Source organism: Corvus moneduloides, chromosome 6, assembly GCF_009650955.1.
Source record: "Corvus moneduloides isolate bCorMon1 chromosome 6, bCorMon1.pri, whole genome shotgun sequence".
In the NCBI taxonomy this organism is placed as follows: Eukaryota; Metazoa; Chordata; class Aves; order Passeriformes; family Corvidae; genus Corvus; species Corvus moneduloides.
Window position 1 is genome coordinate 45,426,202 of NC_045481.1, and position 28,000 is coordinate 45,454,201.

General features: G+C 43.0%; 1 protein-coding gene across 2 annotated transcripts; it reads left to right on the forward strand.

The window, feature by feature from the left end:
- Nucleotides 1–27,654, forward strand: PHRF1 (PHD and ring finger domains 1). 2 transcript variants are annotated; one of them, XM_032112644.1, is made up of 18 exons: nucleotides 1–142; nucleotides 5,924–6,126; nucleotides 6,442–6,564; nucleotides 8,053–8,285; nucleotides 9,253–9,336; nucleotides 10,306–10,427; nucleotides 12,059–12,156; nucleotides 12,714–12,886; nucleotides 14,373–14,502; nucleotides 14,819–14,958; nucleotides 15,772–15,959; nucleotides 16,752–16,871; nucleotides 18,754–18,908; nucleotides 19,766–22,540; nucleotides 23,245–23,396; nucleotides 23,867–24,127; nucleotides 25,207–25,335; nucleotides 26,519–27,654. In XM_032112644.1, exons 2-18 carry the CDS (start codon nucleotides 6,036–6,038, stop codon nucleotides 26,651–26,653), a joined length of 5,109 nt encoding a protein of 1,702 aa, XP_031968535.1. In that variant the 5' UTR covers nucleotides 1–142; nucleotides 5,924–6,035; the 3' UTR covers nucleotides 26,654–27,654. The 2 variants fall into 2 exon arrangements, with proteins under 2 accessions (XP_031968535.1, XP_031968536.1); XM_032112645.1 differs by having other exon boundaries at nucleotides 2–142; nucleotides 23,245–23,321.
- Nucleotides 27,655–28,000: the final 346 nt, after the last annotated feature.

A 28,000-nucleotide genomic window follows, 5' to 3' on the forward strand; every position in this document is an offset into this window, starting at 1 on the left:
CCTCCCGTAGGCGCGGTGGTTCCGCCCGCTGCCGCCCCGTGACCCGCCAGTGTTTCCACAGCGCTTCCGGGGGAGCGGCGGTTGCGGGGTTCTGGATGCGAGCGGCTCCTGGCTGGGATGTGAGCGCCGGGGCCGCTTCTCGGTGAGTGCCCGGGGCGGGCGGCGGGCGGGCGGCGGACGGGGCCTGCGCGGGCGGGTGGGGGCCGGGCCGCGGGATTTGGCGGAGCGGCCGCCCCCCCGCCCCGGCGGGGAACTGCCCCGGTGGCTCCTTTAGTGTCGTTCCTATAAACAGCAACAACGACAGCATGCTTATTGGGTTATTTTCCGACGGGAGACGCCTCCGTGGGAGGGCAGCCCCGGGTCGGGCTCTCCCCGGGTGCTCCCGGGATTCCCGTGGGAGCGTCCCGCGGGATGCAAAAGGGCCGAGCGGGCTCGGGAGCACCTCGGCTTAGGAGCGACCCAGCTGCCTTTGCTGCGGCAAAGCCTTAAATAAATACACTAAGTACACGCATAAATGTAGTAAGGGTACTAAACAAAACCTCGAATGTTTCCAGGCTGTTGTGTCCGCGCCTCTCCCCTTTCCCCCCCTCGCTCCCTCTTCCCACCCATTCCCACTGTTTGTGGTGCACACACGGGTGTTGGAGAAGTTATCGGCTACTTCAGCCGGCTCGGCTGACAAGTACTAATGAGGAGTTGCGTGCAAGCTTGTTTTGGTGCTCGTTTGATGGTTTTTTAGTCGCGTATTAGCTTGTAACAAGGGCACATTTAGGCTTAAAAATTTCGCCTAGAGGGACCTGTGCTTACGAAGAGGTTCTAAGTTGTGTCACCGGCCCCTTCCCTTGGCCACTTCACGTTCGGTGGGCGGGGTTTTTTTGTAGTTTCATTTACTGGTTTTCCTGCAGGTTGTTGCCACTGAGCGTGTTGCTGGTGTGTTTCAGCCGTGTCTGTTGCGTTATTTCCTTTCTTATATGTCGGTGGGTCTCCCTCCGTAGGGCTGTGCACAGAATATAAAAGTATGTGAGCTTTTTGTTTGGGTTTTCTTGTTTGTTTGGGTTTGTTGGTTTTTGTTGTGGTTTTTTCTTTTCCCACAGTCCTGCCCATAAACAGCAGGGGAAGCTGTAGCTAAAAATGGGACTGGTGTGAAAGATTGATGCTGAAGGGGAACTCGCCAGTAAGGGTGACTCTTCCTAAGAAAAGAACCCTGTTCAGAAAGAGGAGGATGTGCCAAGTTGGAGAGAGTTAATTTGCAGCTGGAAGCAGAGCCAGTAGCTGCAAGGAATTGGAGGCTGGGAATTCCACAGAGCTTGGCTGCTGCTTTGAATACAGAGGTACAAAATGCCTAGCTGCTCCTCTGGGTAAGATGCTGTACTTCCCAAGTGCTTTTGCAAAGCCTGTGTGTTGCTTTGTTTGCATTACAAACTCCTCAAAGAGTGCAGTGTCAGCTCCTGGAGAAGCTTTGGTGGACAGTTTTCATCCTGGAATTCAGGGTGGCTAAATTTAGGGCAGGGCTAGGATGGGTGACAGATAAGCACTTCCTTACCTACGTCAGGATTAATTTTCTGTGCGTTATCTGTTAGGTTCTTAAGTGCTTCCATTGTTTAAATTGTTGCATAGACAGCTCTGATAGTGGTATTTAAGAGTTAAATTTTTTTTGGTAATTTAAACAGGGATCTAAATTTAGATTTAGGTGACTTTTTTAGAGCTCCCTGTGCATGCTAGGTTGGCAGTGCACGACTCTGGGCTGTAGGAGTGTCTTGTTAATCTGAATTATTTCCCTGCCAAGTTGTCTTAATTTACCTTTGGAATGTGGTGATGGCAGACAGTAGTCACACCATAATCAGACTTTTTCCAACCGGGTACAAAAATTACTTTTGCAACTCTTATTTTCTTTTCTTTGAACGTAACATATGAAATTGGAAACAAAGCTAAATAATTTCTGATGTGTGACATTGCTTTTCCGGAGAGAACTGAATTATTTAGTTGATTGGGAAAAAAAAAACCAAAACTAAGAAAAAACACAACCAAAACCCCTCCCCCCCAACAAGCCAACGAAGCAGATGGGCCAATGAGAAGTGAAAGCCCATATGTTTGAAAATTTAGTAGGCTTAAATCTAGTTATAAGTGGTCTTTAGAACATGGTGGCTCAGTAGCGGCCCATGAAATTAGATCAGCATTCAAAACCACCCTGTGAGAAAATTCTGTGAGAAACTTTTCTTTGCCTGTGAATAGTCCTAAGTGTTACCCAAGCAGATGAAAGTAAAAGCCTTCTGTAGTAGCTCTTCTGTTTCTGAAAAATGTAGAAGCTACGTAAGAAGTTGGTGGAGGAGGAGATGGGCTGGTGCTAGGAGGGAAAGTGCCTGTGGCTGGGAGAGGCGCTCGCTGTTGTAGCAGCTCTGTCGGCTTTGTGTCCGATGGGATGGAGCCCCAGTGTCCTTTGCAGACTGTGCCTCCTCTTGGTAGCTGGAAACCTGTGCTTGCCTTCTTGCTGGAACACCCTCAAAGTACATTAAAATACTGATTTGTGGTAATGCATAAAGACTTCAGTTAAAAAAACTAAATGTTTTCTGGAGTGCTTGTTTGATAAACACTTGTTCTGGAGGAAGCACTTAATCATCTCTGTTGCTGAAGCCAACAGAAAGCCCTGTTGCTAACAGAGCTTGAAGAAAGTATTTGTAATTGCACTTTGATTCTACTATTAAAATTACTTAAGGCATCTCTGTGTCAAAATGTAATCTGTCTTAATAGCAAAGCCTGGCCTTACAGCTTGTCCTGCAGCAGAGCCTGTGCTGCCATAGGGACGCAGCGCTGCGACCGAGCCTGACTTGGCCCTGCTGAGGTTGTGTCCTGAGGAAGGAAACCTAAGGTGGCAGAAAGCGCTGGTGCGAGTACCGTGATCAAACACTTGCCAGGCACTCATTGCTTCTGTGGCTTAATGGTTTTTTAACGTTTTGTGAGGCTCTTCTAAATGACAGTTTGAAAACAGGGGGATGTTAAGGAGGAGAATGGTGCCTGCCTTCAACCAACCTTGTGTGCAACCTGTAATCTGGACACTGGATATGCTGTGCGAGTGGATGATGCAGCCGCCCAAGGAACTGGAGTTTGCTATAAGCATCAGTGGTATTGAGTACAAAGACAGGGGATCTCTGGCCAGATTATCCTGCATCTGTGTTCCTGGGTTGCATCCTAAATTTCTCTGAACAGACTTACAGTAAAAGTGAGATGCAGAAGGGATGATTGGTGCATGTGAGAGCTGCTTGCAGCTGAAGGGCTGTTATGGAGAGTACTGCACATCATGGGATTTTCCAAATGACCAAGCAGTGAGGGGTTGGATACAGCCACGAGGGCATGTTCTTCACACCCCCAAAACTAAAAGCAGCTGTAGTTGCCTGAGTCAAATGGCCTTCAGGGATAACTGGTTGCTTTTTAGCAGTCCGGCCTTTTGTGTTACAGAAGTGCATAGTTAAGGTTTGCCTTGGAGGAATGACTGCCATCCCCTCCTTAACCAAACTTCTTGGTTAATGTAAGAATAAAAATGCTTTCCGTCTATTTTGTATTTGCTAGTTCTGGCTCAGGGGGTTTAGAAAAAATCTGGTGTGGTAAGTGCTGGAGAAAATGGGGGTTTTGTACAGGTGAGTGAATTCTCTGAAGTATCATGAATGTGTTTGTGTTTCACAGTGGTAATTGGTTTGAAATGTCTCCCATAAAAAAAAAGAAATAACTTGGAAATGCTGCTTATTGTTCTTAAAAAATAGGAGAAGGAGCTTTCATATTAGCTGTATAGTCAACTATGGTTTCCCTCTTTTTTTCCTTAAGAGTAGCTGCCCAGTTTGGAAAAGGTTGTTTGTAAAGTAATATTTGTGATGTGCTTAGGAACCTCAAATTCGCTTTGTGTCATCCTTGCTTGGTTTCTCCTTGTCAGTTTCCAGCTATCCACAAAAGAGACTTTTTTTACTGACGGGATTTGAAGACATGATTGTTTGCTGCAGTACCAGATTTTCTTTAACTCGGAGTTTTGCCTCTGAGCAAAGTACAAGCTTGCATTTGCAGCATAAATATGTCAGTTTAGATTGTCAAGTCACAAGTGCTGATTTGTTTGCCTCTGTGCCTAAAGGATAGCTTTCCGTGGGGTAACAAAATAACACGGGTAGTTGTTTTATTCCACTACAGTGAAGAAATGCATGCTCTTTGGAAATGTAGCTAAGTGTATGTTGGTCAGAACCGGGGCTTGTAGGAATCACTTTTTGAAACATAAAGAACTTTTCTGCTCTGTGCTTATTGCTTTGCTTTAAGGAGGACTGGAGAGCAGGGAAATGAAGGAGATGGCCATAGTGAAGTGGAAACTCATCCATGGTTTTTACTTGCCGTGGCTTTGGTTGGCCTCCGTCATCCTCAGTGGCTCAGGAGTGCCGTGGCTGGCTGGGTGTGGCCGTGACAGGTCAGCAGGAGCCCGCTCTGTTCCCACAAGGTGCCGGTGGAGAAGTGGCCGAGGTTCTGCCCAGCATCGAAATCCACGGATGGAACACGTGCCTGCCGCTGCCCTGCTGGGGGACCGGCGCTGCCAGTCCTTCCCTTTATGTGTCCTGCCTGTCACGTCACCACAAATTTTGCATTGCTGTAGCTAACTGAGCTTTTGGGAGGAGATTATATAATTGAGTTTCTGTTTGAATAATTCATACATACGCACTGCTGAAACTTGGAAAATTCTGGGTGTTTCTTCCTATTTTTTCAGTTGCATCATAGAGTGACTGGCTTTTGATGAGTCTGCATGTTTTCAGCCAACATAAATTGTTTATAAACAGTTTTTTAAACGCTCCTGTTAACAGCCATAAATTTAGCTAAAAATCTCTTTAGGCAAGATTCTTACTAAGTCTTTACAAGAACTTAGTTGTGTTGAACCTCAGTCTTCTTTTTGTTTAGTTCCCCCCTTCCCAGGCACTGAAGACTCCATTTGTAGTTTAGTCTGGTTTGGTAGAACCTACATTTTAAAGGCTCTCTAGTGCAGAGCTGTGCTGTGTGGCTCAGAGGGAGTGTGCAAGCAAAGGTACGGATCAAGAGCACTTGAATAAAACATAGTGTTTTGTTCCAAAAAATCTCTTAATATGCGAGATATGTAATGGGGAGCAGGGAGAGTGGGAGAAGAGCACCTGATTGAAACTTCTTTGCCACACTTATAAAAGAATCCTTTTTTTTTTTTGCATATTGAGATATGACACCTACCTTTAAGTGTCTGTTAATTATATATTTTCATGATTTGCTTATAGAAGCTTGCCAGGGGTCTGTCTGCCTTAATGCTTTGAAGCATTATGTGTTAAAAGCTCTGATTTAATTGTCATTATGAATTTGGATCATGCAACATCTCTCAGTATCTGTCAGTTTTACTGCCAGTCTGTGCTGATGCACAGCAATTAATGTGATTGCATTAATATGCACCGGAGCAGTTTCTGTGGAATAATAGTTGTGGGGTCTTCAACTTCTCTATTTCTTGACAGAGCTGTGCAAAGACTTTTTTTTTTTTTTTGTAAAGAACCTAAACTATGTAATCTTTATTCTTCTTTTCAATCAGGCAAGATGGAGTATTTTGATTTGAAACACATACTGTCATCCTGTTAGGCCTTGTTCAAAGGGCTCTGGTCCCTTCAGTTTTGCGTTGAATTGCTGGTCTGTGGGACGGTTTTAGTATTTGTGGTTTTCTACTGCTATTTTCAGTGGGGAGTTTGGTTATACACTTTTCTGTCATCCAGGAGCCCAAGATAAAGCTGAATCTCTCACCTAAACTGCTTTTCACAAGCAGCTGGTTTCATCCAGCTCAGTAGGGCTGTGAAACCTCACGGAGCAGTAGCTGCTTACCCGTAGCCACCTCGGAACTGAAACTGGGAAAACTGCTCAGTGGTGTGAGGAGAGCAACGTTCCTTCTCCCATTCAGGTCTCTGCAGATGCGTCGGGTGCTCTGGGCCAGCCTGGTGTCTGCCCTGCTGCCGTAGGTGCTGCGCTGCCTCCCTGCCTCTGCCCTCTCGCAGGGATTCCAATGTCCTGCCATGGATGATGACAGCCAGGATGAGCTGATCAACAAGAACGCTGCTCTGGGAAAGGGCAAAAGGCAGTGTCTCGCACTCCTTAGCGAAACAGGTAAATGTGGCCTCTCCTTTCTGCTTCGAGGTTGCAGAACCTCTTGATTTACCCTCAAAAGGCTGGTAAAGGTATATTTGTGACCATTTGTCTCCTTCACCCTGACAATTTTTTTGTTTTTGCTTTGCTTCATAACGTGTGTGTATGAGACTGCTGGCATGCTTCCCTGGAATTTCTCCAGATGGGCAGCTTTGATACCACTGCAGAAATATGGGGGCTCACTTCCTGCATAATGACCTGATTAGGGGTTCTGGTACCTGTTCTGCCTGTCTGTCTGCATCAAATGGGTATTTCCTCTGCTCTTCTCTTTTTAAGAAAGCAATGGTGGAAATAGCTGGGATTCAGGAGATGATGCCGGTAGTGAAGAGGAAGATAATGACACCGAGGAAGAGGGAGGTGAGGAGGACAAGGAAGAAAGTGAAGATGAAGAATTAGAAGGTGAGATCTGTTAATGTGCCTTAACAGGCATTTTTAATAACTGAGGAAGAGTGAGATGAAAGCTGTTCCTCCAGAAACTAACAATGAAATACAAATCCACAGATGCTGCTGTGTCAGGCCAATGCCAAAATCCTACAGTAATAAGCAAACAAGTAATAGTCCCCAATTTCTAAGCTTTTAAAGTATTTGCATGTTTGAAGACTATCTGCTAACCAAAGTGGTGTAGTTGTAGTCAGCAGGAGTGAACTCTGCCCCAGTATGAGCAGGAAAAAAAGTCAAAATTGCAGCAATGGCTCATGCTATTTTCTCACTTACGAAAAGCACGTTTGTTAGTTTGCATTGGCATAGGGCTCTAAAGTGAATGTTGTGATGGGGAATTCTGGAATTAAATTATTACTGCTGTACTACCTAGGGAGGATGGAAGAACGCTTGACTAATTTTTCTTTGAAAAATGAGTGTGGATCTTACTTGAATTTGTTAATTTTACTGAAAACGTACCCTGTAGATACATGTCCTTCTGAAACTGCTACGCTCAAACTAATATTGGATAGACAAAAAGAGATTTTATTAGATCTTAAAGCTTGCTGGGAAGGCAAGAGCACAGTTTTCCAAATTACTAGTTAGACTGATTTGAACACAGACTAAAAAATCAGTGCTAGGTGCCAAAAAGCTTTATTAATCCATCATTCAGAGTATTCTCTGTTACATCCAGACAGGAGAATTCAGTTGAAAAGACAAGGGCCCCATTCTTATTAAAAAAAAAAATCAGCAACCCAACAACAACCACCCCCAGTTCCCCCTCCAAGTGAGTGGGGTTTTAGGTACCTTTTTGTTGCTTCTTGAAAATATCAGCTTAGTTCACAGGTTTTAGGGAAAGACTAACCCATCTTTGTATTTTGTACTAAAAATAAAAATACCTTTCAACAATGTGTGCTGAGTGTTTAACTTTACTCAAAACCAAACTTCTTTAAGCGGTCTCTAAGGCACTTCGATCCCTTGGCTCCCAAAATCATATTTTACTGGTGAAATCTTTCATTTGCTGTTCTGCAGAAGAGTGTGTTGCTGCTGCTTTTCCTCTGGAATGTCTCTTAAAAAAACAGAAGTTGGGTACATGGTAACTTTATTATAAATTTATTTTTTGACTTCATTGTTCAGTGGTAGCTTGACATATCTTAACTGTCCTGTTTTGATAATCTTTTGCTTTTCTGGTGTCTGTGCTTTTAATCTCTTGCAAGACTACTCACATTATCAGGCTTTGTTTTTCACCAGAGTAATCCATTGCTTTTTAGTGAAGGTATTTAGGAAGCAAGAAAACAGCAAAAATTATTGCCTTGAACTGGGGAGGCTGTGCTTCACCCCTGCAGCCTCATAAAATAAGGTTACTTGGAATTTCCTGTGAACTGGTACCCTGTCCTGCCCACCCCCTCTGCCCTCGTTGCTGAAACCCTGCAGCACACACAAGCTGTTCTTTATCTCTCACTTCTTCAGATTGCGAAGACGATGATGATGAAGAGGAGGAGGAGGAAGAAAGTGAGGCCACTATGGAAGGAATCACTGATTCTTTGAAATCAGAGCCACACCTGAATGGAGTGAGCATCTCCTCTGATGAGGATGGTGAAAACTGCCCCATTTGCCTCAACACATTTAGGGATCAGGCTGTTGGGACTCCTGAGAGCTGCTCCCATTACTTCTGCTTGGACTGCATCGTGGAGTGGTCTAAGGTGAGCTGTTCTGTCTGTGATGTCCTGTGACCTTCTGGTGTGCTCTGCTCTCTCCCCTCCGATCATGCTGTTGTGCTGTAATGAGAACAAAATACAGTAATACTCATATTTGCTTTCTTAAGTTTTTTTAAACAGACTTGGGTTACTGCTCTGTTTGGCAGGATTCATGTTTGAAGTGTGGATCTGTTTTTCTTGTACCCATCCTGATTTGTTCTGTTCTCTGCAAGCTGTAAGGTCACAAGCAAGCGTGTTTGTAGGCATCTACAGTTCTTTTGTTTTTTCAAGTTGAGATACTAATTTTTCTCTGTGCTTGGATATATGTATATTTCTCTGTATATCTGTCTTTATCTTTTCTTGAGTTCTGTATTGTAACCATTGGATGGGGATCTGTTGCAACCCTGAACATCTAAACACGGGAAAGATGTAAAAGAATACTGACAATCTGCAGGTTGCTCTGAATTCACTTTTCAGTCAGAGTTCCTTGCCACCCCTGTAGCTCCCATAGTCATAATCCAGGGTGAGAATTACAACAAAACTTACAGTGCATGCAGCAGTAGCAGTGGTGATTAAATTTTTAAAAAGCAAATAAATCACTCTGACTGAATATATTTGTAAACCATTTCTAGTTGCTCATTTGTCCAAAGGAAAGTAAATGCCTTAAAACATGAGCACTATTTCAAGGCAGTGTTTGGAAGAAGTTTGATGTTGCTTTGGCAATTGAATAATAATTAAATTGCTTCAGTAAAATAAATGCTTCTCTAAAAATGCATGTTTTCTCTGATAGAACAGGTTGTTTGTAAACCAGATAAGTCAGATTTAAGTACTTAAAATGTCAAGATCAATAGCTGTTAAAATGACTACTACATTAATTTAATGCTTATTACATTAATAATATAAGATTTCTTTTAAAAAATTGAATAAAGTTATGCACTTATTAACTGTATTGGAAATTTCTTTTTTTTCCTAGAATGCAAACTCCTGTCCAGTGGATCGAATCCTCTTTAATTACATTAACATTCGGGCACGTTTTGGTGGGAAAATCTTAAAAAAGGTAAACCTTTTACTGTAGCAAACAACGAGGCCAGTTGACACAAAATTGTCATTCAAAAGTTTATACTTCCAGGGTGTTTATGTAATACTTGCTATCTGAATGAATTATTTCTTTCCTATTTTAAATTTGCCTTTTAAGGAGCTGTTTTTCTTCCTCCTTAACCTTACTTCCTGCAATATTGTGTTGTGGCTTCGTTTGTGGTGGCAGAAAACGGGTGTTTTTTGTAACTGCCTGTTTTGTATAATGGACATTTGACTGAAAACTGTTCTGCATGGATAAGCCTGTCCACATGTGGAGAGTGCTCTGCATTCTTCAAGTGCTGTTATAGGATGAATAGGAATAATCTAGATTATCCGTGATCTCTTCCTTATGTCCTGCTGCCAGCAATGCTGTGTAGCAGTTGGGTTTGTTAGGGGAGAGGCACAAGGCAATAGTAGAGCCCTGAAAGGCACTGGTCAAGTGTGCTAGTAGTTGCTCACAAAAGAACATTGAAGAGTTGTCGTTGCTCTTAATTGAGATCAGAAAGATGTTAGTTTCCAGGGAGTGTTTAGGGGTTTGATGCTTTGTTTTCATAAACTGATGATTTATTATTGTTTGCATTTTAACTGAAGAGAGAATTAACATTGAAGTAATACGGGGGTAGCGAAGTTTGCTCTCTTCTTTAGTCTTGTTTTTGGCATATTTTTGTTTGACTACTTTTGATCCTATTTGTGGATTTTTGTTTTGCCTATTCTTAAAATGCAGTTTTCTATAGTCATTGGTGTCTGACAGCAGACAAGTTAAGTAGATGTTGTCAGGCATTTGATCATGCCCTAGGTGTGCTGAATGAACAAAGTGAAGGTTCTGGTGTGTAACAGCCACTTTGGTTCCTTCACTTTTAGATTTCGCTGCAGGTACTACTGTTAATGTGATGATGGATTTTAAAAAGTGCCACATTCTGCATAAACCATGAATCCCTGTTTTATTTAGATTCCTGTTGAGAACACAAAAACTCAGGGTACTGATGGAGAGGATGATCCGACCTTCTGTGAGGTGTGCGGCAGAAGTGACCGCGAGGATCGCCTGCTGCTCTGCGATGGCTGTGATGCAGGGTAAGAGGCTGAAATGAAGCACCTGCATGATTGCACATGGCCAGAGTTTGGTCCACAGGCACTGTCTGGTTTGCAGGCTTGCCCCTTGTTGCCCTCTTCAGGCTCATCATGTGGCCAGCCATGTATCCATATGTTACAGAGCAAACATCCATCCCCATGATGTGATGGGTCCTCTTCTGGTCATGTAGCAACATATGTGTGGAGAGTCCTGCACACATGAGGCTGCAGACCACCAAAACAGATGACCATGCCTTCAAGTGGTGAAGGTGTTTGTGCTCATCCTTGCAACATCTGTGTGTATAAAGGGTAAAACCACACATCCTTTATGTCTCCTTGAGGATAGGATGCATGACTTGTCCTGGCTGACTGGGCATTAGTGCTGTGCAGGAGAAGTGCTTAAGATTCAGTTTTGTGAAACCTTGAAAATTTTCTTTAGAGCCACAGCTCTTACATGATTCTCTTAGTCTTGCTTACTTCTGTCTCTGCCCCCTCCTTGGTTAATAAAATAAATGGTTAAGTAGAGTCGTGAATGTGCTTGAACACAACTTTGGCCCTGCAGTTTTCTGCTAGAATTTAAAGCCCTTGGGCTGCTTAATCAGTCTTCCAGCATTGTCAGTTTGAAGATTAAGTCAAAAGTTACCCACTCAACAAAGAGAGATGCTAATAATGAGTATGTAAAATAACCTTTCAAAAGTAACTCGTAGCAAGCTAACTAGACCTCTGGTAAGTCTAGTTTTGTCTTTGTGTTCTGTGTCTGTACACATTGATGCACTGTCCATACACAAACATACACTGATTCACCTTCTGGAAAAAAGACAAAATCAGGAACACTAAGGATTGCTAAGAGCATCATCAGAACACTGAGTTTAAAATATTAAGCCAAACCAGTGTTTCATAACTCTTATCTGAAGCCTCATCTTTAAGTTCTTTCTGAATTTCCATAAGCCTGTCTAAACTCAGGGTATTGCTTCAGATTTTATTTGGTGATCTCCCAACAGTTACTGTAATTTTTAAAATATATTTTTTTTCTAGTTTGATACAGTTGTTTGATTTTTGTCTTCTTTTCCTAAAGTAAGTTCTTTATATATCCTTGATTTCTAGAGTTTAGCACTTCCAGAAGCACTTCCTGAAAAAAGAACTTGAAGTCTTTACTTGTTCTCCGTGGCTGAGATTAACTTTAGAAAAATGTAGAGTAACTCACTTCAAATGCTCCTAAGTACCAGTACTGTTGGTACTATGTTGGTTTTCAGGAAGCTGATGTTGTTTCCTGATTACCTGTCTCCCCAGCATCTCTGAACTTCTCTTGCCACCATCAGTTTTGGCTCTGCACATTTCTTGCAGCTTGGGTTCAAATGGCAAGTGATTCACCACACAGTGAGGGAAAAACACTCAGTTTTTCTGAACTTTTTTGGGCCTAAAGTGATGAAAATACCATCTAGAACTTAAGACCCTTGTATAACTATCAGGTAGCATCCATCATTTCTCTGGAGATTGGTAGAAGCGGATGCATAAACAGTAGTTTCAGGCTTAAGGAAATGAGTCTGCCTTCTGTAGCCTGTGGATGGAGGTAAAATGCTGTCTTCCCTTGGTAAAGAGCACATCGTTTGATTTTCTTTTTTTTCCCCCTCAAGGTATCACATGGAATGCCTTAATCCTCCTCTGAGTGAAGTCCCTGTAGATGAATGGTTCTGTCCTGCCTGTGCCCCCATGGGTGCCAATGGTGCTGCAGGTAAGGGTTTTATGGTAGCCAGTCAGGGTAAATATTTTTCTCCCGAGTTAGATAACGTGAATCATGTGGTGTTTTGATGATATGTTTAACTTCCTGGTTTCATCTGTTTCAAGTAATTGTTTTGATAAGCATTCTCTCTTGAACCTTAAGATTAGACTTGAACTCTTGACTGATGAGAGGACCTTGTTTATGAAGATTTTAATCTGCAGTTACAACCTGTGGAGCTGCTTCTTGTAAGCATCCTTTAACCTTTCCAAGGCAATCCCAGCACTGTAGTGTGACTGCACTGTGTTACGCTGGAAAGAATTTATTAGTGTCCTGACCTCAGATTGCCAAGGTAGCAGCAACTTCTGTTACCTGGAAGTGTTACACCATGTAACAGTCTGAAGCAGTGGTGTCTGTACTCATTTCCTTTTGAGTGGATAATGGCTGCCTGTGGAGGTGATTGGTTTAAGAAAGGGAATGCTGATTTTTTTTTTTTTTTTTTTTTTGCCTGAAATTCTTTAAATAATTTCACCTGTAGAAAGACAAGTGACCTCAGCCTGTTCTCGTTCAAGATGCAGATCATGTCAGTGAGGAAGAGGTGGCTGCCCTCATGGCCGATGTTGTCCCCACCACCAGTAGGCTCCGCCCTCACGTCCGGACCCGAGCCATAGCCAGGACTCGGCAGAGCGAACGCGTCCGGGCCACGGTGAACAGGAACCGCATAACGACGGCACAGCAGATTCGGGTATCCACGGGGATTTCTGAGGGAGCCTCTGGCAGAGCCCTGGGGAAAAGTTGCTGAAATAAGTCCCCATTTCAGTAGCTCAGCTGTCTGTGTTGACTGTCCATAGCACAGTAGTTAGTAGCTGTGGAGCTCTTTTAAACTGAGGCGTACAACATGTACAAATGGAGTACAGCACATGACCAAGATGCCCTATTTTGAAATGCTGCAGCAGCTTCCTCTCTTAACCTGCATTTTTATCACCCCTGGTGTGAGCAAAATTATATTGCTATTCCTAGTGGCTATTAATACACAGTTTGTGCACCACTTATGGTTTTTTAGCATGTTTATTTGACAGTTGTTTATTTTCCTTTGTACTCCTACCTCCTTGCCCATAGCAGTAGAACTTGCTGACTGCCTTCAGCCCAATTGAAGTGAAAGATTTTGTATTTTTATGTTTTCTGGGTTTGTGAAAATCAGTCTGTTGTGTTGGAAGAGGAAGAAACCAGATGTTAGTGTCCTCAATAATGTGGCAGTGTGAGTTCAACTACATTAACAGTATTAGAGAATCTGTGCAGGAGAATATCCCAAATACACAGGGTCCCTCTATTACAGTATTAAATATAGTTTGGGACAGCTGCCATGAACAAAGATCCAGCTCACCTTAAGTTTTTATCACATTTTTCCCTTTATTTAAGAACTTCCCTGAATGCTTTAGCAATTGTTAAATTCATTATGTCCTCCATGTCAGAGGTGATCTTATTTGACTGCCAAACCCCCACTGTCTCCAAACCCAGGCGTTTCAATTTTAACTTTAGAAGAATTAATAAAATACAAAAAGTGATGAATTATTCGATGCATTGCTGTTAAGCAATTACAACTGAGTAGTCAGGCCTATATATATGTTGAAAAAAAATAAAGGGAGGAAAGTGTTGTTTGAAGTGAAAGACTCTGCAAGGTAACTTGTTACTTTTCTTTCTTTCCCTACTTCTTGTTTTAGAAATAGTGCAGTCATCTCCTGTGGGTGAAAGGGGTGGTGCCTGGGGACTTTACTATTCCATGGTAGTGTAATCCTGGGAACCCGGCACTTCCTGTTCAAGAAGGTGTTCCTAGCTCCACTTCTCGGTGTGCAGGGATGATTACAAACTATATATAGAAAGGCACTGTTATTTATTGCCTTTGTCTCTGTACGAAAGCTCATCTTATTTTGGCTCGTACCTTGAGTTGACTGAAGCTTAATTCCACTGGTTCAGGGTGTGTAAGCTGTTGTCCTCCAAGCACGGTGAGAAGCTGGGAGCATGCATGTAATTCTGAAGGAGGCTGAAGAACAAGGTCCTTAATATGTCAGTCAGTAGATGAAAAAAGTGACATAATTGGTTAACTGGCAGCTTGGTGATATGAGGAGTTTCCTCATTTGAATCTCAAGTCCATTTTTCATCAAATGCTTTTATAAGTAAATGCTGCTGAGCTTTAGGTACCTGTATCATGTAACTTCAAATCCCCCCCACAGCATGTGCCAGGGTACCTCATGTCCTCTCTTCTGGATGAAACAATTGAAGCAGTTGTAGCAGGCCTGAACACAGCCATCTACCAGCGTCCTCTGGCACCACGGGCTCCTACCAGGCAGAAGAGAAAAACAGGTGAGGACATCAGACACCTTAGGGCAGCCTGAATCCTACAAAATACTCTACATCAGCTGTATGCTGCCACACCTGTGCAGCTATGGAAGTATCCCATGTGCATTTTTTTCTTTCCCTATACCACCTCTGCCCAGAAGGTGTCTTGAAGGTTGTTTTTAAGTAAGTCCTGATGATTTGACTTTTTCTGCCCTGCTGTTGGTGGCACTGTGTATGTCTCTTTCAGCTGCTTTGTGGTCATGGGGGGGATGAAAAAGGTGAGTACAGAGTAAAATACAGTGCCAGCTCTTAGCCAGATGACTGGTTTTTGTCCCATCAGGTAGGCGGAAGAAAGTAGGAGGCAAAAAAAGAACTCAGACAAAATCTGCTGCTGGGAAGAAGAGTTCAGGGACACAGCTGAGGAGACGCAAGCGTCTGACAAAGAAGAGAAGGGGGAAAAAGACGAGAGTAAGATCACATGTGAGTGAGTTTCTGCCAGTCAGTATTTGCTGTTTTCAGCCCTCTGTAAGAGCAGTATAACATGGGATTCAGTTGGAAGAAATGCCACCTTAGAGTCATAGCAGGCACCTTTCTTTCTGGTGGGAGTCTGTGCAGGATGTGTCCAGTGTACTCCAGAAAGACGCTGTACATGGAAATGAATTGCAACTTCCAGACAGGCCTGCTGGCTTTGCTCACAAATCCTCTTACCTGGACTGTAGGGATCAGATTGTAAAGCATGTCCTGCAGGCTTTCTGTCCTGTCTTGCCATTCAGCTGTAGTGTTTACTTGGTACTGATGCAAGCTCAGTTAGAATTGCCAGCACCTTTTCTTTTTAATAGGCTGTCAGTGTTTGTTGTTGCAAACCCAGCTAATCAGCCATAAGGGCTCTCAGAATTCCTTTCAGTTGTGAGTAGTGTTCTCTTGTGAATTAGACTGAATGCTCTGTACCAGCTTGACTCTTTTTGTCGGCTACTTTAACTAGAGTCTACATCTTAGAGCCAGAACTGTCCCTCCAGCATTTAATAAGGAACCAACAATTTCAAATTGACATTATTAAGATTTTTAGAAGCTTAATTTTTCTGGTCACATCTGTATCATGCAGTCTCTGAAGTGACATATACGCCATAGTTACAAGTTTCATAAATGCTTTAAAACAAATACAGACAACAAATGCACGCCACTTGTGCTGCTGATGGTAGTAACCTGATGACTGTACTTAGCCTAAATTTGGGGCTTTAGACACAAATTTACCTGCCCTAACATACAAATAACCCAGTCTCTTTGTCTGTGCAGGGGAAAAATGAGGTTACTACTCGCTCCCGTATTGCAAGAACTCTTGGGCTCAGTAAACCTGTGCGTGGGGCCTCACTTCCTTCCATGTACAAACCAACGGAGCCCTCGCTTGGGCTGATGAGAGCAGATATTGGTGCAGCTTCTCTCTCTGTGTTTGGGGATCCATATGAGTTGGATCCATATGAAAGGTGAGAGATCTCTGGATTGTGATCAGGGATCTGGTGATTTAGCAGGTGTTGGGATGTTCGTACGTGTGGCTCCATGCAGAGCGTGGATCTCACATGTGAAGGCACCTTTGGGTACACAACCCATGATAACACATAAGGGCCTGTTCTTTCTTTCCTTCTGGGCTGAGTTGCTGAGCTTGTAAGGAATCAGCCTCCTCTAAAAGAGTTTTTCTGAAATAATCAGCCTTGTGAAAACCTTTAATAAGATCTATGGGGTTATTGAAAGGTTAGAATCTGAAGGAGTCTAATCCTAATCCATCACATTTTATTTATTTATTTAAAGTGAAGACAGTTGGCATATTTGGTATACAGTAAACACAAAATTACATGGACCTCTGGAATCTTCCACGTTTCTCCTTTTCCTATCTTCACTTTTCCAGGCACTTTAAATTCAGGAGAAATCTTACTATGCCATAGTTTGTGTCACTCATAAACTTTGAATTTTGGGGGAGGGGGCATCTGAAGTTATTGTTGGTGAAATTTAGTTTTCCACTGAATATTTCTTTATGATCTTTTCATAAAAGAAAATTGTCCATTTAACATTTTAGATATGAAAATCTACATTTGAGTCTCTGCTGTCTGAATCAACCTGTTCTATTTAGGCAGCCACAGAAAAAGTATATTGCACAAATATTTTTTAATATATCGTAATAAAACAATGCTCTCTAATTGTATCTGTCATAGCACTATCATCTCTTTGATGTGAAAAGCATTTCAGACAATTTCAGGGTTCGTGTGTGTGTTTTATCATAGCAATGAAGAGGTTCCAGCAAATCCAGATTCACCAGTGAGTGCCAAAAGGAGAGTTCTCTCCCAGTCAGCACTGAGGTCTCACCGTCCTGTAGCTAGACCCGTTTCTGTGGGACTTCCCAGGTAAAAATCCATTCTTATTTTATTATTCCTAGTTGTCTTATGACCCTAACAAAAGAGTAAACCTGGTGATCATCCTTGTTTAACCCTTTTCTTACCCTTATCTCTCAAAAAGTGCATGTATTTGTATACATGCATGCCTGCACATGTGTAGATAAATAACCACATCAATTTGTGCAAGAATTCTTTTTTTATGTTGAACACACACACTCTTTCATCATGCCTTAAACATTTCCATTGAAATTTACAATTGGTATTTCCACCCTAATCTGACTCTCTCGCTTTCTGTTTTGTGACTGTTCAGTAACCCCATTAGTATGTTTTAAATCCCAGTCTCATTAACCTTTAAAAAACCACTTGCTTCTTTGAGAGGGCCAGGGAATCCAATTGCACATCCTGAGGAGGTGAGGGCTTTACCGACCTCACCCACTTCAGCTGCCATTTGTTGGAGCTGAGAAAATTGAGAAGAAGCTTTGTTTGATCCTGCAGTTTCACAGTTGCTTTACTGTCTGTGCCTTGCAGCCTGCCAAGGGCAGGTGCCCTGTCTGCCCCCCACTGGCAGCCACAGTGAATTTTCAGGACTGAGGGATAGGACATTAGGGAATCAGGAGAATGATGAGAAGAAAGGGGATGAGGAAAGTCACTGAGGCAGGTACCAGCTGAGTCACAGGAAACTGCAAGTCTGAGGGAGCTAAAGAGAAATGAAGGGAGCTCAGCGTAAGTAGTTAAAGATGTGAAAGGTTTACATAGCTGTCCTCTGATGCATCTGACTTATGGTGAAGGTTGGTTTCTCAGGATTAAGGTAGCATATTTCTATGATAACTTGGATTATTTGTCTACCTTTCCCATCTCAGTCCTGAAAGAAGCCTTTCAGGAAACTTCCCGTGTCCTCAGAGTTACTTGAGTAGCGTATTTTTTAGAAGGTAGAACTGTTCAGCTGATACTCAGCTTTCCTAAAGGCTCCATTTGCATGGGCTACACTGAGTTTCTGGTCTGGCCTTAGCAGCTGATTCTTTTAGTGTTCTCATTTTGTCTCTCTGTTGAATGTTATTACAGGTGTTTTGGTGTACATTATGTGAATAAAGTTTGCTTTGTTGTCATACAGAAATGAAATGTAGCTCCCTCAGAGAGCTGGGTTCCTTTGGAAGTTTGTTTTTTAGCAAACTCAAACAAAATAACCCCTCAAATCCCATCAAAAGCAAAGCAATAAAAACTAAAAAGCCCAACACCAGAAACACCTTTTCAGCCTTCATTTCAAGAACTGAGAACTTAAACCATCTTCATAAGATTGAGAAAAGCATAAACGGGAGTGTTTGTGCTGTCCCACGTGTGGGAGCATTGCAGTTGTTTTTCAGTGTAATTTCTCTATGCCATGCTCTTAGCTACCCTGCCAGTGGCACCTTCTGGTTAAACACTGGCTCAATCTCTGTCATTTTTTTTAAGATAGAAGTGTAGGCCTGAGGAATACATTTATGTTGTGATTTAGTGGGGGCAAGAGAGGCAGCTAGGATAGAAGTATCTCTGAAGTGACAATCAGTGGTTTATCCTCCAAAAATGCATCTTAAATGCACTGGAAAGTTAATCTTGGTATACAACACAGTGAGCACCACTCTTAATAAAAAGCATTTGCTAACCAAAAGTCTCAGGTATGATTACATGCTTTCTTATCTTATATTATTCCTGTGGGAAGTCAGCAAAAGCTTCACCTTCTGTTTGTCAGAGAAAGATGGGGACTGAATGACTCTAGTGAAGCCAAAACTACAAGTGAACTTCCCTGACTGACCTCTGTTTATGCCCTTGACTTTGGTTTCTTTTTAATGTAATGTGTGTGTATAGAACAAGTGCTGTAAGAGTAAAGGAAATGTAACCCCTCTGAAACATGCAGAAGCAGTGTGCCTGCCTTGAGTCCTGATCAAGAAGCAGAAGCTGCTCCTGTGCCTGATCTGTTGGGAAGTATCCTGTCTGGACAGAGCCTTCTCATGATGAGTAGTTCAGATGTTGTCATCAACAGAGATGGTTCACTGACAGCAAAGAAGGAAGGTAAGGACTTGGCACCTCGTAGTGCTGTTAGCCTCTTTGTTTCTTCCACATCTGCCCTGATCCTACAGTCTGCATAGCTTTAAACTTAGGGATACTCTTACTGGGCATTGGAATATGTAGGATGGATTCAGTAACTGCCAACAGTAATCTGTCTTATAAAGATGGATGTCTGAAATAGTGTTGCTTGTCTGTGTTTTAATTGCAGACCTGAGATGTTACTGGAGGATTTTAGTTTTAATACATAGTTTTCTTCTTTCAAAAGAACTGCACAGTGGTTTCGTACTTTGCTGTAAGAAATGTAGGACTGGATAGACCAAAGTTATCTTAGTACCCAAATTTCCTGGTGTGTATCATGCATTGCTGTCATGCCTGTAATCTGTACTTCAGTTTGAAGAGCAGAGTGAAGGACCGTGGCAAGAAATTTCTTTGCAAAAGTAGAGCTCTAAATATGTGCTATCATCTCCAGCTGTGTCTTCCCTTGGCATGGCATTACTTGAAAGGAATCTCTTCAAACTGAAACATAGAACTTTATTCTTAAAATAAGTACCTCTAACGTCCTCTATTATAGTCATTTCTGTCAATCAGCAACTGCAGAATAGCAAGCACTAATCTGGTGATACCTATAGAACAGAATAATTTATTTCCTAAACATTAGTGTTTACCTCAAAGATGTTGTTGTCTGGCATGAAACTGTGAGTATCTGACCAGAAGAACTATTGGACTCTGTTATTACTGTGTGGCATGTCTGCAAACCACAGTAGAACTTAAAATCATTAGCTTAGTACTTCTATTAATGTTGGCAGAGCATGTCTCCGGGTATGTCCTGAAAAGCTGAATTGTCTGTTTGTGTGCCATAGCTCCATTTCATAGAAAATCAGCAAGTGACTCAAGAGTGGAGGATGGTTCAGGACATAACACCCACCCAAGTACAGTGCACTCAGGGACCACAGCAAGTAGCTCCATGGCTGGACCTTCTGTTTCCTTGGAGCTGAGTACTCGCTCCAGACCCTTCTCCTCAAGCTCGTTCTCATCACCTCTGCTGAGCAGGAGCGAGTCTGCAGCAAGCCCTGCACAGACTGCACCGGAAAAGGCAACTGTAAAATCAGAATATTCAATGACACCCAGGTCTGTCCAGACTCAGAATACAGCAACTTTGAGCAGGCATGGCTCAAAGTTAGATGAAATGCCCAGATGTAATGGAAAATCTAGAAACTTCGTACCCACTGATTCACCTTCAAAGCCCCTGAGCTGTAACTTGAATTCTGGCTCAAAAGCTGTAACTGTGAGGCAGCCAGTAAAACCACCTTCCCAGAGAATTGACATCTTTGAGCTTCCCAGGATACCAAAGATTAAAAAAGAAACCAGCAGCAAGCAGGTGGAGCCGGAACCTGCAGGAAGCCAAAGCTGTGACATCCCCAGCTCCTGTATAACCCAGCTGACTGGCAAGGACAGCACTAATCAGCCAGGAAAGGGTAGCAGGGTGGAAAGTCAGAAATCAAATTCCAAGGAACCTCAGCAACAGACACGTCCAAGCGGGGTGTCTTTCTCCACCAATCCCAGTGGCTATAGCAGTTCATCGCTGCTAGGCACTTCAAGGGGCAAAGGCCCAGGCTCTTTTGAGAGTTTTAAAATCAATATTCCCGGGAACACAGGACATCCCAGCAGGCTGTCTAACCCAGGATTTTGTAATACCTTCCGCCCGGTGGGCGATGACGTGCAGCAGAAGGAGAGTCCTTCAGCTCTTTTCTCAGTAAAGAAAAAGCAGGTCAAAAGTGAAATATATGATCCCTTCGAGCCAACAGGATCAGACTCGAGTTCAGCAAACAGCAGTCCTGAAAGGCTTGGTTCAGGAATCCCACTAACTAATATCACCAGGACTATTTCCATTGAAAATCCAAAAGTTCAAACATTTCAAACTGTCCGTCGTTTCACTCCTTACAGGGTAGAAAATATATTTGGATCTGGGACTGACTCTGATGTGCCGTCTGGTAACACAGAGTCTCGTGATGATGTGGCAGTAGCAAGCAGGATTGTAGAACAGATCTCTGATACAGAGGAACGAGACAATGTGGGTGAGGAAGACCTCCTAAGCAGTCCTTGCACTTCATCTGCTGTTAAGGAAATTTCTAATACTAAGTGTTTAAAGGAGGAAAACAGAGAGGGACCTAATGTGTTCTTTAATGCTGAGGAATTGATTAGACCTAGTATTAATGTGAAAATAGAACCAGATAGTCCCTCAAAGAGTGATGGGCAGCAGAAAGTCCAAAAGGTAGAACAAGCAGAGAGGCTATCACGTTCCAGATCCCGTTCAAACTCCAGCTCCCGAAGCAAGAAGAAGATGAAAAGGAAAAAAGCACTTGTCAAAGAGCATAAGAGATCACGTTCAGGGTCAAGAGACAGAGCACACTCAAGGGACCGAAGCTCCAGGTCTACCTCTTGGTCAGGTGGGGAAGAGCACAGCAAAACACACACATTAAAATCCAAGGGCAGGCGGTCTTCTACTGACCGTTCTAGCAGTCATGAACGATCTAAAAAAAAGAAAATTAAGGATAGAACCAAGGATAAAAAGGCAAAAACTTCTTGGTCCAGGGACAGAAGGAAATCTAGATCACGTTCAGGTAGTCCTGGAAGTACTTCTGAGTTTTATGAAAATAGGAAAAAGAAAAGACGGTCTCGCTCAAGATCAAGGCGGAAGGACCGCTCCCGGTCAAACAGCACGGAGAGGACTAAAAGGCGGAAACGCAGGAGGGACAAAAGCTACGAGAGGCATGATAAAGAAAGTGGCTTGAAGTCAAGGGACAGAAAGAGATCAAGATCCAGATCTCGGGAGAGGAGAAAGTGGAGATCTCGGTCTCGATCTTGGGAGCACAAAAGCAGCAAATCAAAGGAAAAAAGACTGCGATCCCGATCACGTTCCAAAGAAAGGAAACACAGATCAAAAGAGACCTTGCTTTCTCCTCTGCCAGAGAAGGATCAAAAGCCTCCAGTTGAAAATGTGACCAGGTGTCTGGAGCAACCCCATTCTCTCAAACAAGAGCCAAAAGAGGAGCTAGTACTAGAAGGGCTTTCTATAACCATCCAACCAAATGTCAGACTTGAGGAAATACAGACTGAGACCCCAGTTCAGCTGAGAGAGGTCCAAGAAACTATAAAGGTAGAGCCCATCTGTCAGGAAGTGAGCAGTGAAACTGCATTCCCTGCACCAGAGATCACAGACATTTGTGTCCCAATTGGTGATGTGGATTCTTTTGCTGAAACAGAGTTAATGAATAGTACTGATCCAGCAGTGCTCAGTAGCTGTAGCAATACAAACCTAGAGATTACAGTTAAAATAGAAAATACTGCATTATGTCCATCTCTGATGGAGCAACCCCCAAAGAAGGAAGTTATCATGCACGTTCCAGCTGAGGCTGCACCCATTCAAAGCTCATCCAAAAGCAAAGTCATGGATTGTGTGAGGGAGGTTAAGGAGGAGTGCCTTGTCTCAGGTGAAAATACAAGTAATTTCACTAAGCCTGAACTGGAAGTGGTACCTCAGGGTCCTGCCTTGAAATCAAAAGCACCAGTGAAAAGAGTTACCTGGAATCTTCAAGAGGAAGAAAGCAGCACGTTGTCTGCTGGAAAAGCTCCAAGTAAGTCTCTTTTGGGAAACAAACAGCAGTTGAAATAGGCTGTATAAGGCTTAGGGTTTTGGTGCCTGGCCAAACCTGGTCATACTGTAAGAGCTGTGTCATCTGAGCTGGGGTGATGCCATGGTTTGCGATCCTGAGAGCTGGCATTTTGCACTGGTTGAAATCATGAGGTGAGTTGTGTTAATGAATTGGAGAGGACGTGCTGTCAGCACAGCTCAGCCAGCGGCAGCTTGTTCGCTTGTGAAGCACATGCAACAACCCCATCTCTGAACTGGCAGCCTGTGTCCCACCCTTTCTGCGCTTAACTGGAATGGTTGCTTTGCCTTCAGTATCTATAAATGTTCCTCAAAACCAAGGAGCGTGACAAGGCTCTGTAGCTCACCCCTGTGAGTGCTGCTAAGGCAAAGCTGCTAGAAACAGTTTGGCTTGGGAACCTGTGCTGTTTGTGTTGACAGAGTTGCCTGTGTTGTTCTTTTTGGTTACTCTCAATAGATAAACCCAGTAGAAAGCAATTGCTCAAGGGGATGAGAAGCTTTCTATTATCAGAAGCTTTAAAATATGAATGACTGCTAAAAAGATCCTTTTATTGCTAGTTTTGTTGTTAGATGCTTTTTATTTTAATTTTAAAAATATAATTGGCTTTGACTCTTTGGCACATTCTTTTGTTCTGAGATGTTTTCTTTTCCTTCTCTCGGGATACCTAGGGATGCCATTTTACAAACTTCAGCGAGCAAAAGAAGGGGCCTGGAAAGCAGAGGACTTGAACCAAACGTTAAATCAGGTGCAGTTAAATGAGCCTCCTCCAACCAATTATATGATTCCTGAGCCTATGTTTCCTGATCTAGATTCCTCTCAGGTTGGTTCCTATTCCAGCACCCAAGTGTCGTGGAAGGCATCCCATCTCATCTGTGCCCTTGTTGTGCAACACCCTCCTCTCATGGCAGAGTTTGCCTTCCTCTGCGTGTGGTACATTTCATGTAGCCCATACACCTCAGCAATCCTCCAGTCATTTAATCTCTCAGGGTGCTCCTTACCATTGAAGAAATGTATTATCTTCTAATTCTGCTCTGTACATGCAGCTTCTGTTTTCAGCAGCAGCTTGCAGAAAGATGGTGCTGCCTGAGAAGCTGTGAGCTTCTCCCTGTGATTAGGCTGTAAATGTTGCCTTGGTAGCCTTGGTCTGAGCCATCAGTCTGTGCTGTCCACCAGTTAAAAGGCGAGCGGGGCTGGTGGTAGCTCCTGGTGGATAGAAGATGCTCTGGAAATCCTGCTCTGATGTTGTGTCTTGTCAGCACAAGCATTCACAGAGTGGTGTGTGTTTCCCAGGTGTACTGTCAGAACATCCCTCTGGCGCCAGCTCTGCCCTCCAGCCTGCCCCCCTACGCCCCGGTGAGCCAGCCCATGGTTCAGTTCATCATGCAGGGAAGTCTTCCAGCTCTTGGCTGCGTGGCAGGACAGAGCCTCACCCCAGAGCCGGGCAGCCTGGCTACAGCATCTGAGCCAGGAATCCAAGCTGCTTCTGTTGGAAATGCAGAGGAAAAGATCAAAGCACCCAAACCTCCAGTGGATAAAACAAAAAATGAGGAAGTGAGTAAATGCATAAAATAAATGAGCTGTTTATTTGAACTTTTTCATTTGAGGGATTTTTAAACTTTCTGTACTGTATTTTCCCAGCCCTGCTGTTTTTGGTGACTGACTCTGCTAACCCAGGAGCAGCAGGCAGTCCTCTCTTTGAATTTGTTTGGGATTTATTCCATTTTTTTGTTCTGCTTTCTGTTGCTTCATCATGGTAGGACAGAGAGGGATTAAAACACCTAAAATAACGTTCTTAAAGTTCTGAAACTTTCTTGCATGAATATTTGGAAGGGACTTTCCAGAAACTACAATGTCCAAGTTTCTCTAAACACCTGGTTTTCTCCGTTCCCCTTCAGCTTTGAAATTAATATCAATTCTCATAACAGTCCTATAGAGAGGTAGGATTGTGTCTTGTTGCTTATCAGCACTGAAAATGTAGAGGTAGTAAAACACTGTGGAGATCTTTCAGTTCAAGTCCCTTGCTGCTGAGTTTTGGGTTTGCTGCACAGGCCATCTGCTTTAGGCACAGTGGCTGCTAACACAAGAAGAAAAACTTAGCCCATTATTTTGCTTCGTACCATAAAACCAAACAGTAAGATGCATTTCCCACTGAACCTCCATTTATGAGCAGCAGTTTTTATGAACTTGTTTTGATGGCACCTGTAGTCATTACTTCATAGGCACCTCTGCAATTTTCAGATTGCCTTTAGAGCTATCTGAAGCTTTATATTCACAATTATGGTTTGCTGCTTTTAGAATCTGGTGCCTTTTGTTGGATGTGTGTTTACTCCAGAGCTGTTGGAAGGGAAGGAGGAGGCCAAAATTAGGAAGTCCATGTTGTAGTCACTTGCTTAAAACACATTCTTTAAGACGCAGAATAAATGTTACATAAAGCAAGGGTTCCTCATAGCACAAATTGGTATTTGTTTCAAGACAGCAATTGACAGTAAAGGAAATCACTTGGAGGTGATTACTTGGGTTGTTGAAATTGTGAAATGAGAGTTTTCGTTGTTTGATCGATTCTAAGAAAAACAGATTCAGAAACCATTCCCAAGACAGCACAAGGTAATGAAGTTCTCTTTCCTGTGCAGTACATGAAGAAGCTTCACATGCAAGAAAGGGCTGTGGAAGAAGTGAAACTTGCCATCAAACCTTTTTACCAGAAGAGGGAGATTACAAAGGAGGAGTACAAGAGCATCCTTCGGAAAGCAGTGCAGAAGGTAAGGGCCCAGTGAAAGGAAGTGGAGAGGAGGAGCTGGGCAGATCATTATGTAAGTGGCAGTACTTTGGATTGCACTTGCCATTTCAGCAAGTACATGCCAGAACTGAGTAGCAGATCTTTGGACCCTGACTCTGCAGTCCTGCGGTGAAGCAGTAGCTGCTCTAAGCAGGACTAATTGGTGCCGTTGATGATCTGTCAGTCTGTTCCTTTTATGAGATCATGTTTTCAGTGGACAAGAACATTGCTAAGCTTCAGCTGCCTGAGCTGAAATGTTACATGGTACGTGCCCTAGGTGAGAATGGTCAAATCCCCCTCGCTAGGACCTTCAGCCGGAATTCCAGCTGTTTCTGATAAAGTGAGAAAATACTCTCTGCATTAGGTCCTTGAGCATCTGTGGTATCTCTGAACCTTGGAAGAGGGCCTTGCAATTTTGCTGATACTGACTTTTTTCTCAAATCTTAGTGCTGAGTAGGTCGTGGCTAAGAAAGACTTGATCAGCAAGTAAATGTTGTCTCGTGAGGAGAAGTAATGCTCTTGTGGTCAAGGCAGTTAATTGATACCTCAGAGAACTGTATTTTCTCCCTGCTCTGCATTCTTGCTATCACTGAGAAATTCCATCATAAATAAGAATTCACGAGGTAATGGCTGCAGTTTCACATCTTCTGTGTGACCCATATGAACCATAAGTGTTTTCTGCAAGAGAGCTGAGCGGTGCCAATTGCTGCTGAAGTCACTGTGAACTCCTCTCTGAAGAGAGATAAAGTTCCTTGTGTAGGGTCTGCTCTTTCTCCCCTATCTCAAAATGGGCTCTCCAAACTGCCAAATTCTTTTAATATGAGCATTGCTTCCTCAAAAACATCCCAAAACTGGGATTTGAACTCTTCCTTGGTTACCACGTGTTGTGTAAAAATGGATGGATGGGTGAAAAAGCCTGTAGTAAAAATGAGTAATTTTGCTTCGAGATGCTTCTGCATTCGGGTGGTGCTCCGTAGATAAGCTCTGGGCCATTTCTGAAATGCTTGAAGGAAAATACTGCTCTTGTCTTTGTTTTCTGCTTGATGTACCCTGCCATGAGCCTTGGGGGGCTATGCAGGAATTGGCTCCCCTGGACAGCTTAGGGCCTCTCTGCCACTTGCCTGAGATGCTGTCATTGACCAAGTGCCGTTTCTGATCCCCTGCAGATCTGCCACAGCAAAAGTGGAGAGATCAACCCTATGAAGGTGGCTAACCTGGTGAAGGCATATGTGGAAAAGTACAAACATATGAGGAAACATAAGAAAACTGATGGTGAAGATACACGTGAAGTGGAAAACTGAGAGCAAGCCACAGCCAGCATGACTTGGACTGAACTTGTCCTAGCTGTGGGCGCTATGGGAATAACAGACATGCAGTTGCATCTCACTGTAAGCAAAGTGCAGAGAAACAAGATGAGAACAGACTTTATCTACGGAACCTTCTCTTGAATTGTTTCCATATGGGAATGAATTTAGGATTTTTTTGGATTACCTACAGCTGTAGAACTAAATAACAATCAAATGCCTCAGACCAGCAGAGTAATTCGAGGGGAAACACAGAAGAGATTAATGTTTGGAACTCCCGGATTGCTACAGTTTTCAGGGTTACTTTGATCACATTTTTGGGCTGTGCACTTGTCTTGCTAAAGTTTGAAACTGGACACACTTTTCATACAGTATATTGAGAGCTGTATACTGTTTCCCTTGTGTTTATTTATCAAAATATGGATTGTCTTTAGAAATTTCTGATTTAATACTTGAAATGTCGTATTTTTAGCCCGTTGGATGGTGAGCGAAGCTTTACTCGCTCTGGCATTTGGGGATTGCAGAAATGAGCTAACCTTTATAAACTGACTTCAGAAACACTGCTCAAGCCGTGGTGTTTATTTACATTCTGTTGGAAGTACCTTAGTGAAAAAATTAATTTTGGGGTGGGAGATTGTGTTGCACTTGTGTAAATAATGCACTGATGGCTGGTTTTGTGTCTGCCTTTCAGGAAAACGCGAAACAAAAAGCAAGCATTGTCAATTTTCAGTAACAAGCTTGAAGGATAAGGTTGGACTGATGTACAAAGCAGAAATGTGACAGAGTTTATAAAGTTATTTTGAATGGTTTTTGTCCTATAGCAGGTGTCATTTGTTTGTCTTGCCTCTTGGCCTGGCTGTTCCGTGTAAACCTGCAGAGTTGGCTCTTGCATAAGGAATGCTGTGTTTGTGGAAGAGGATTGGAGTTGGATTAGTAATTTCCCTCCTCCTCTGCAGGAGAACTGGTTTTCCTGTCAAGAATCAAAGGAGTCCAGCACACAGTCTGACTTCATCTTGATTGCTTTAGCAAAGCTCCTTGCCCGCAGGTGCTGCAGAGCACCAGATCTTTTAAGTGACCGTCTGAAATACAGGTCCTTAAATGATATTCAGCACCCTTGAATCTGACTTGAATCATTCTCCATCAAACCCTGCTAGGGAGGAGATGTTTCACAGAGAAATTGAAGAGAAAACCAGTAAGTTACAACTCAGAAACTGGCTTTCCCTTCACGGGAACTGGTTTGGAGGGTTTATTTTTTTACTATTTAAACAAACCAAACCTATATACCAGTAGTGTATGGACTGGCACAGTGCTTCACTCTCATCATTCTGTGCTAGAGGAGTGTTT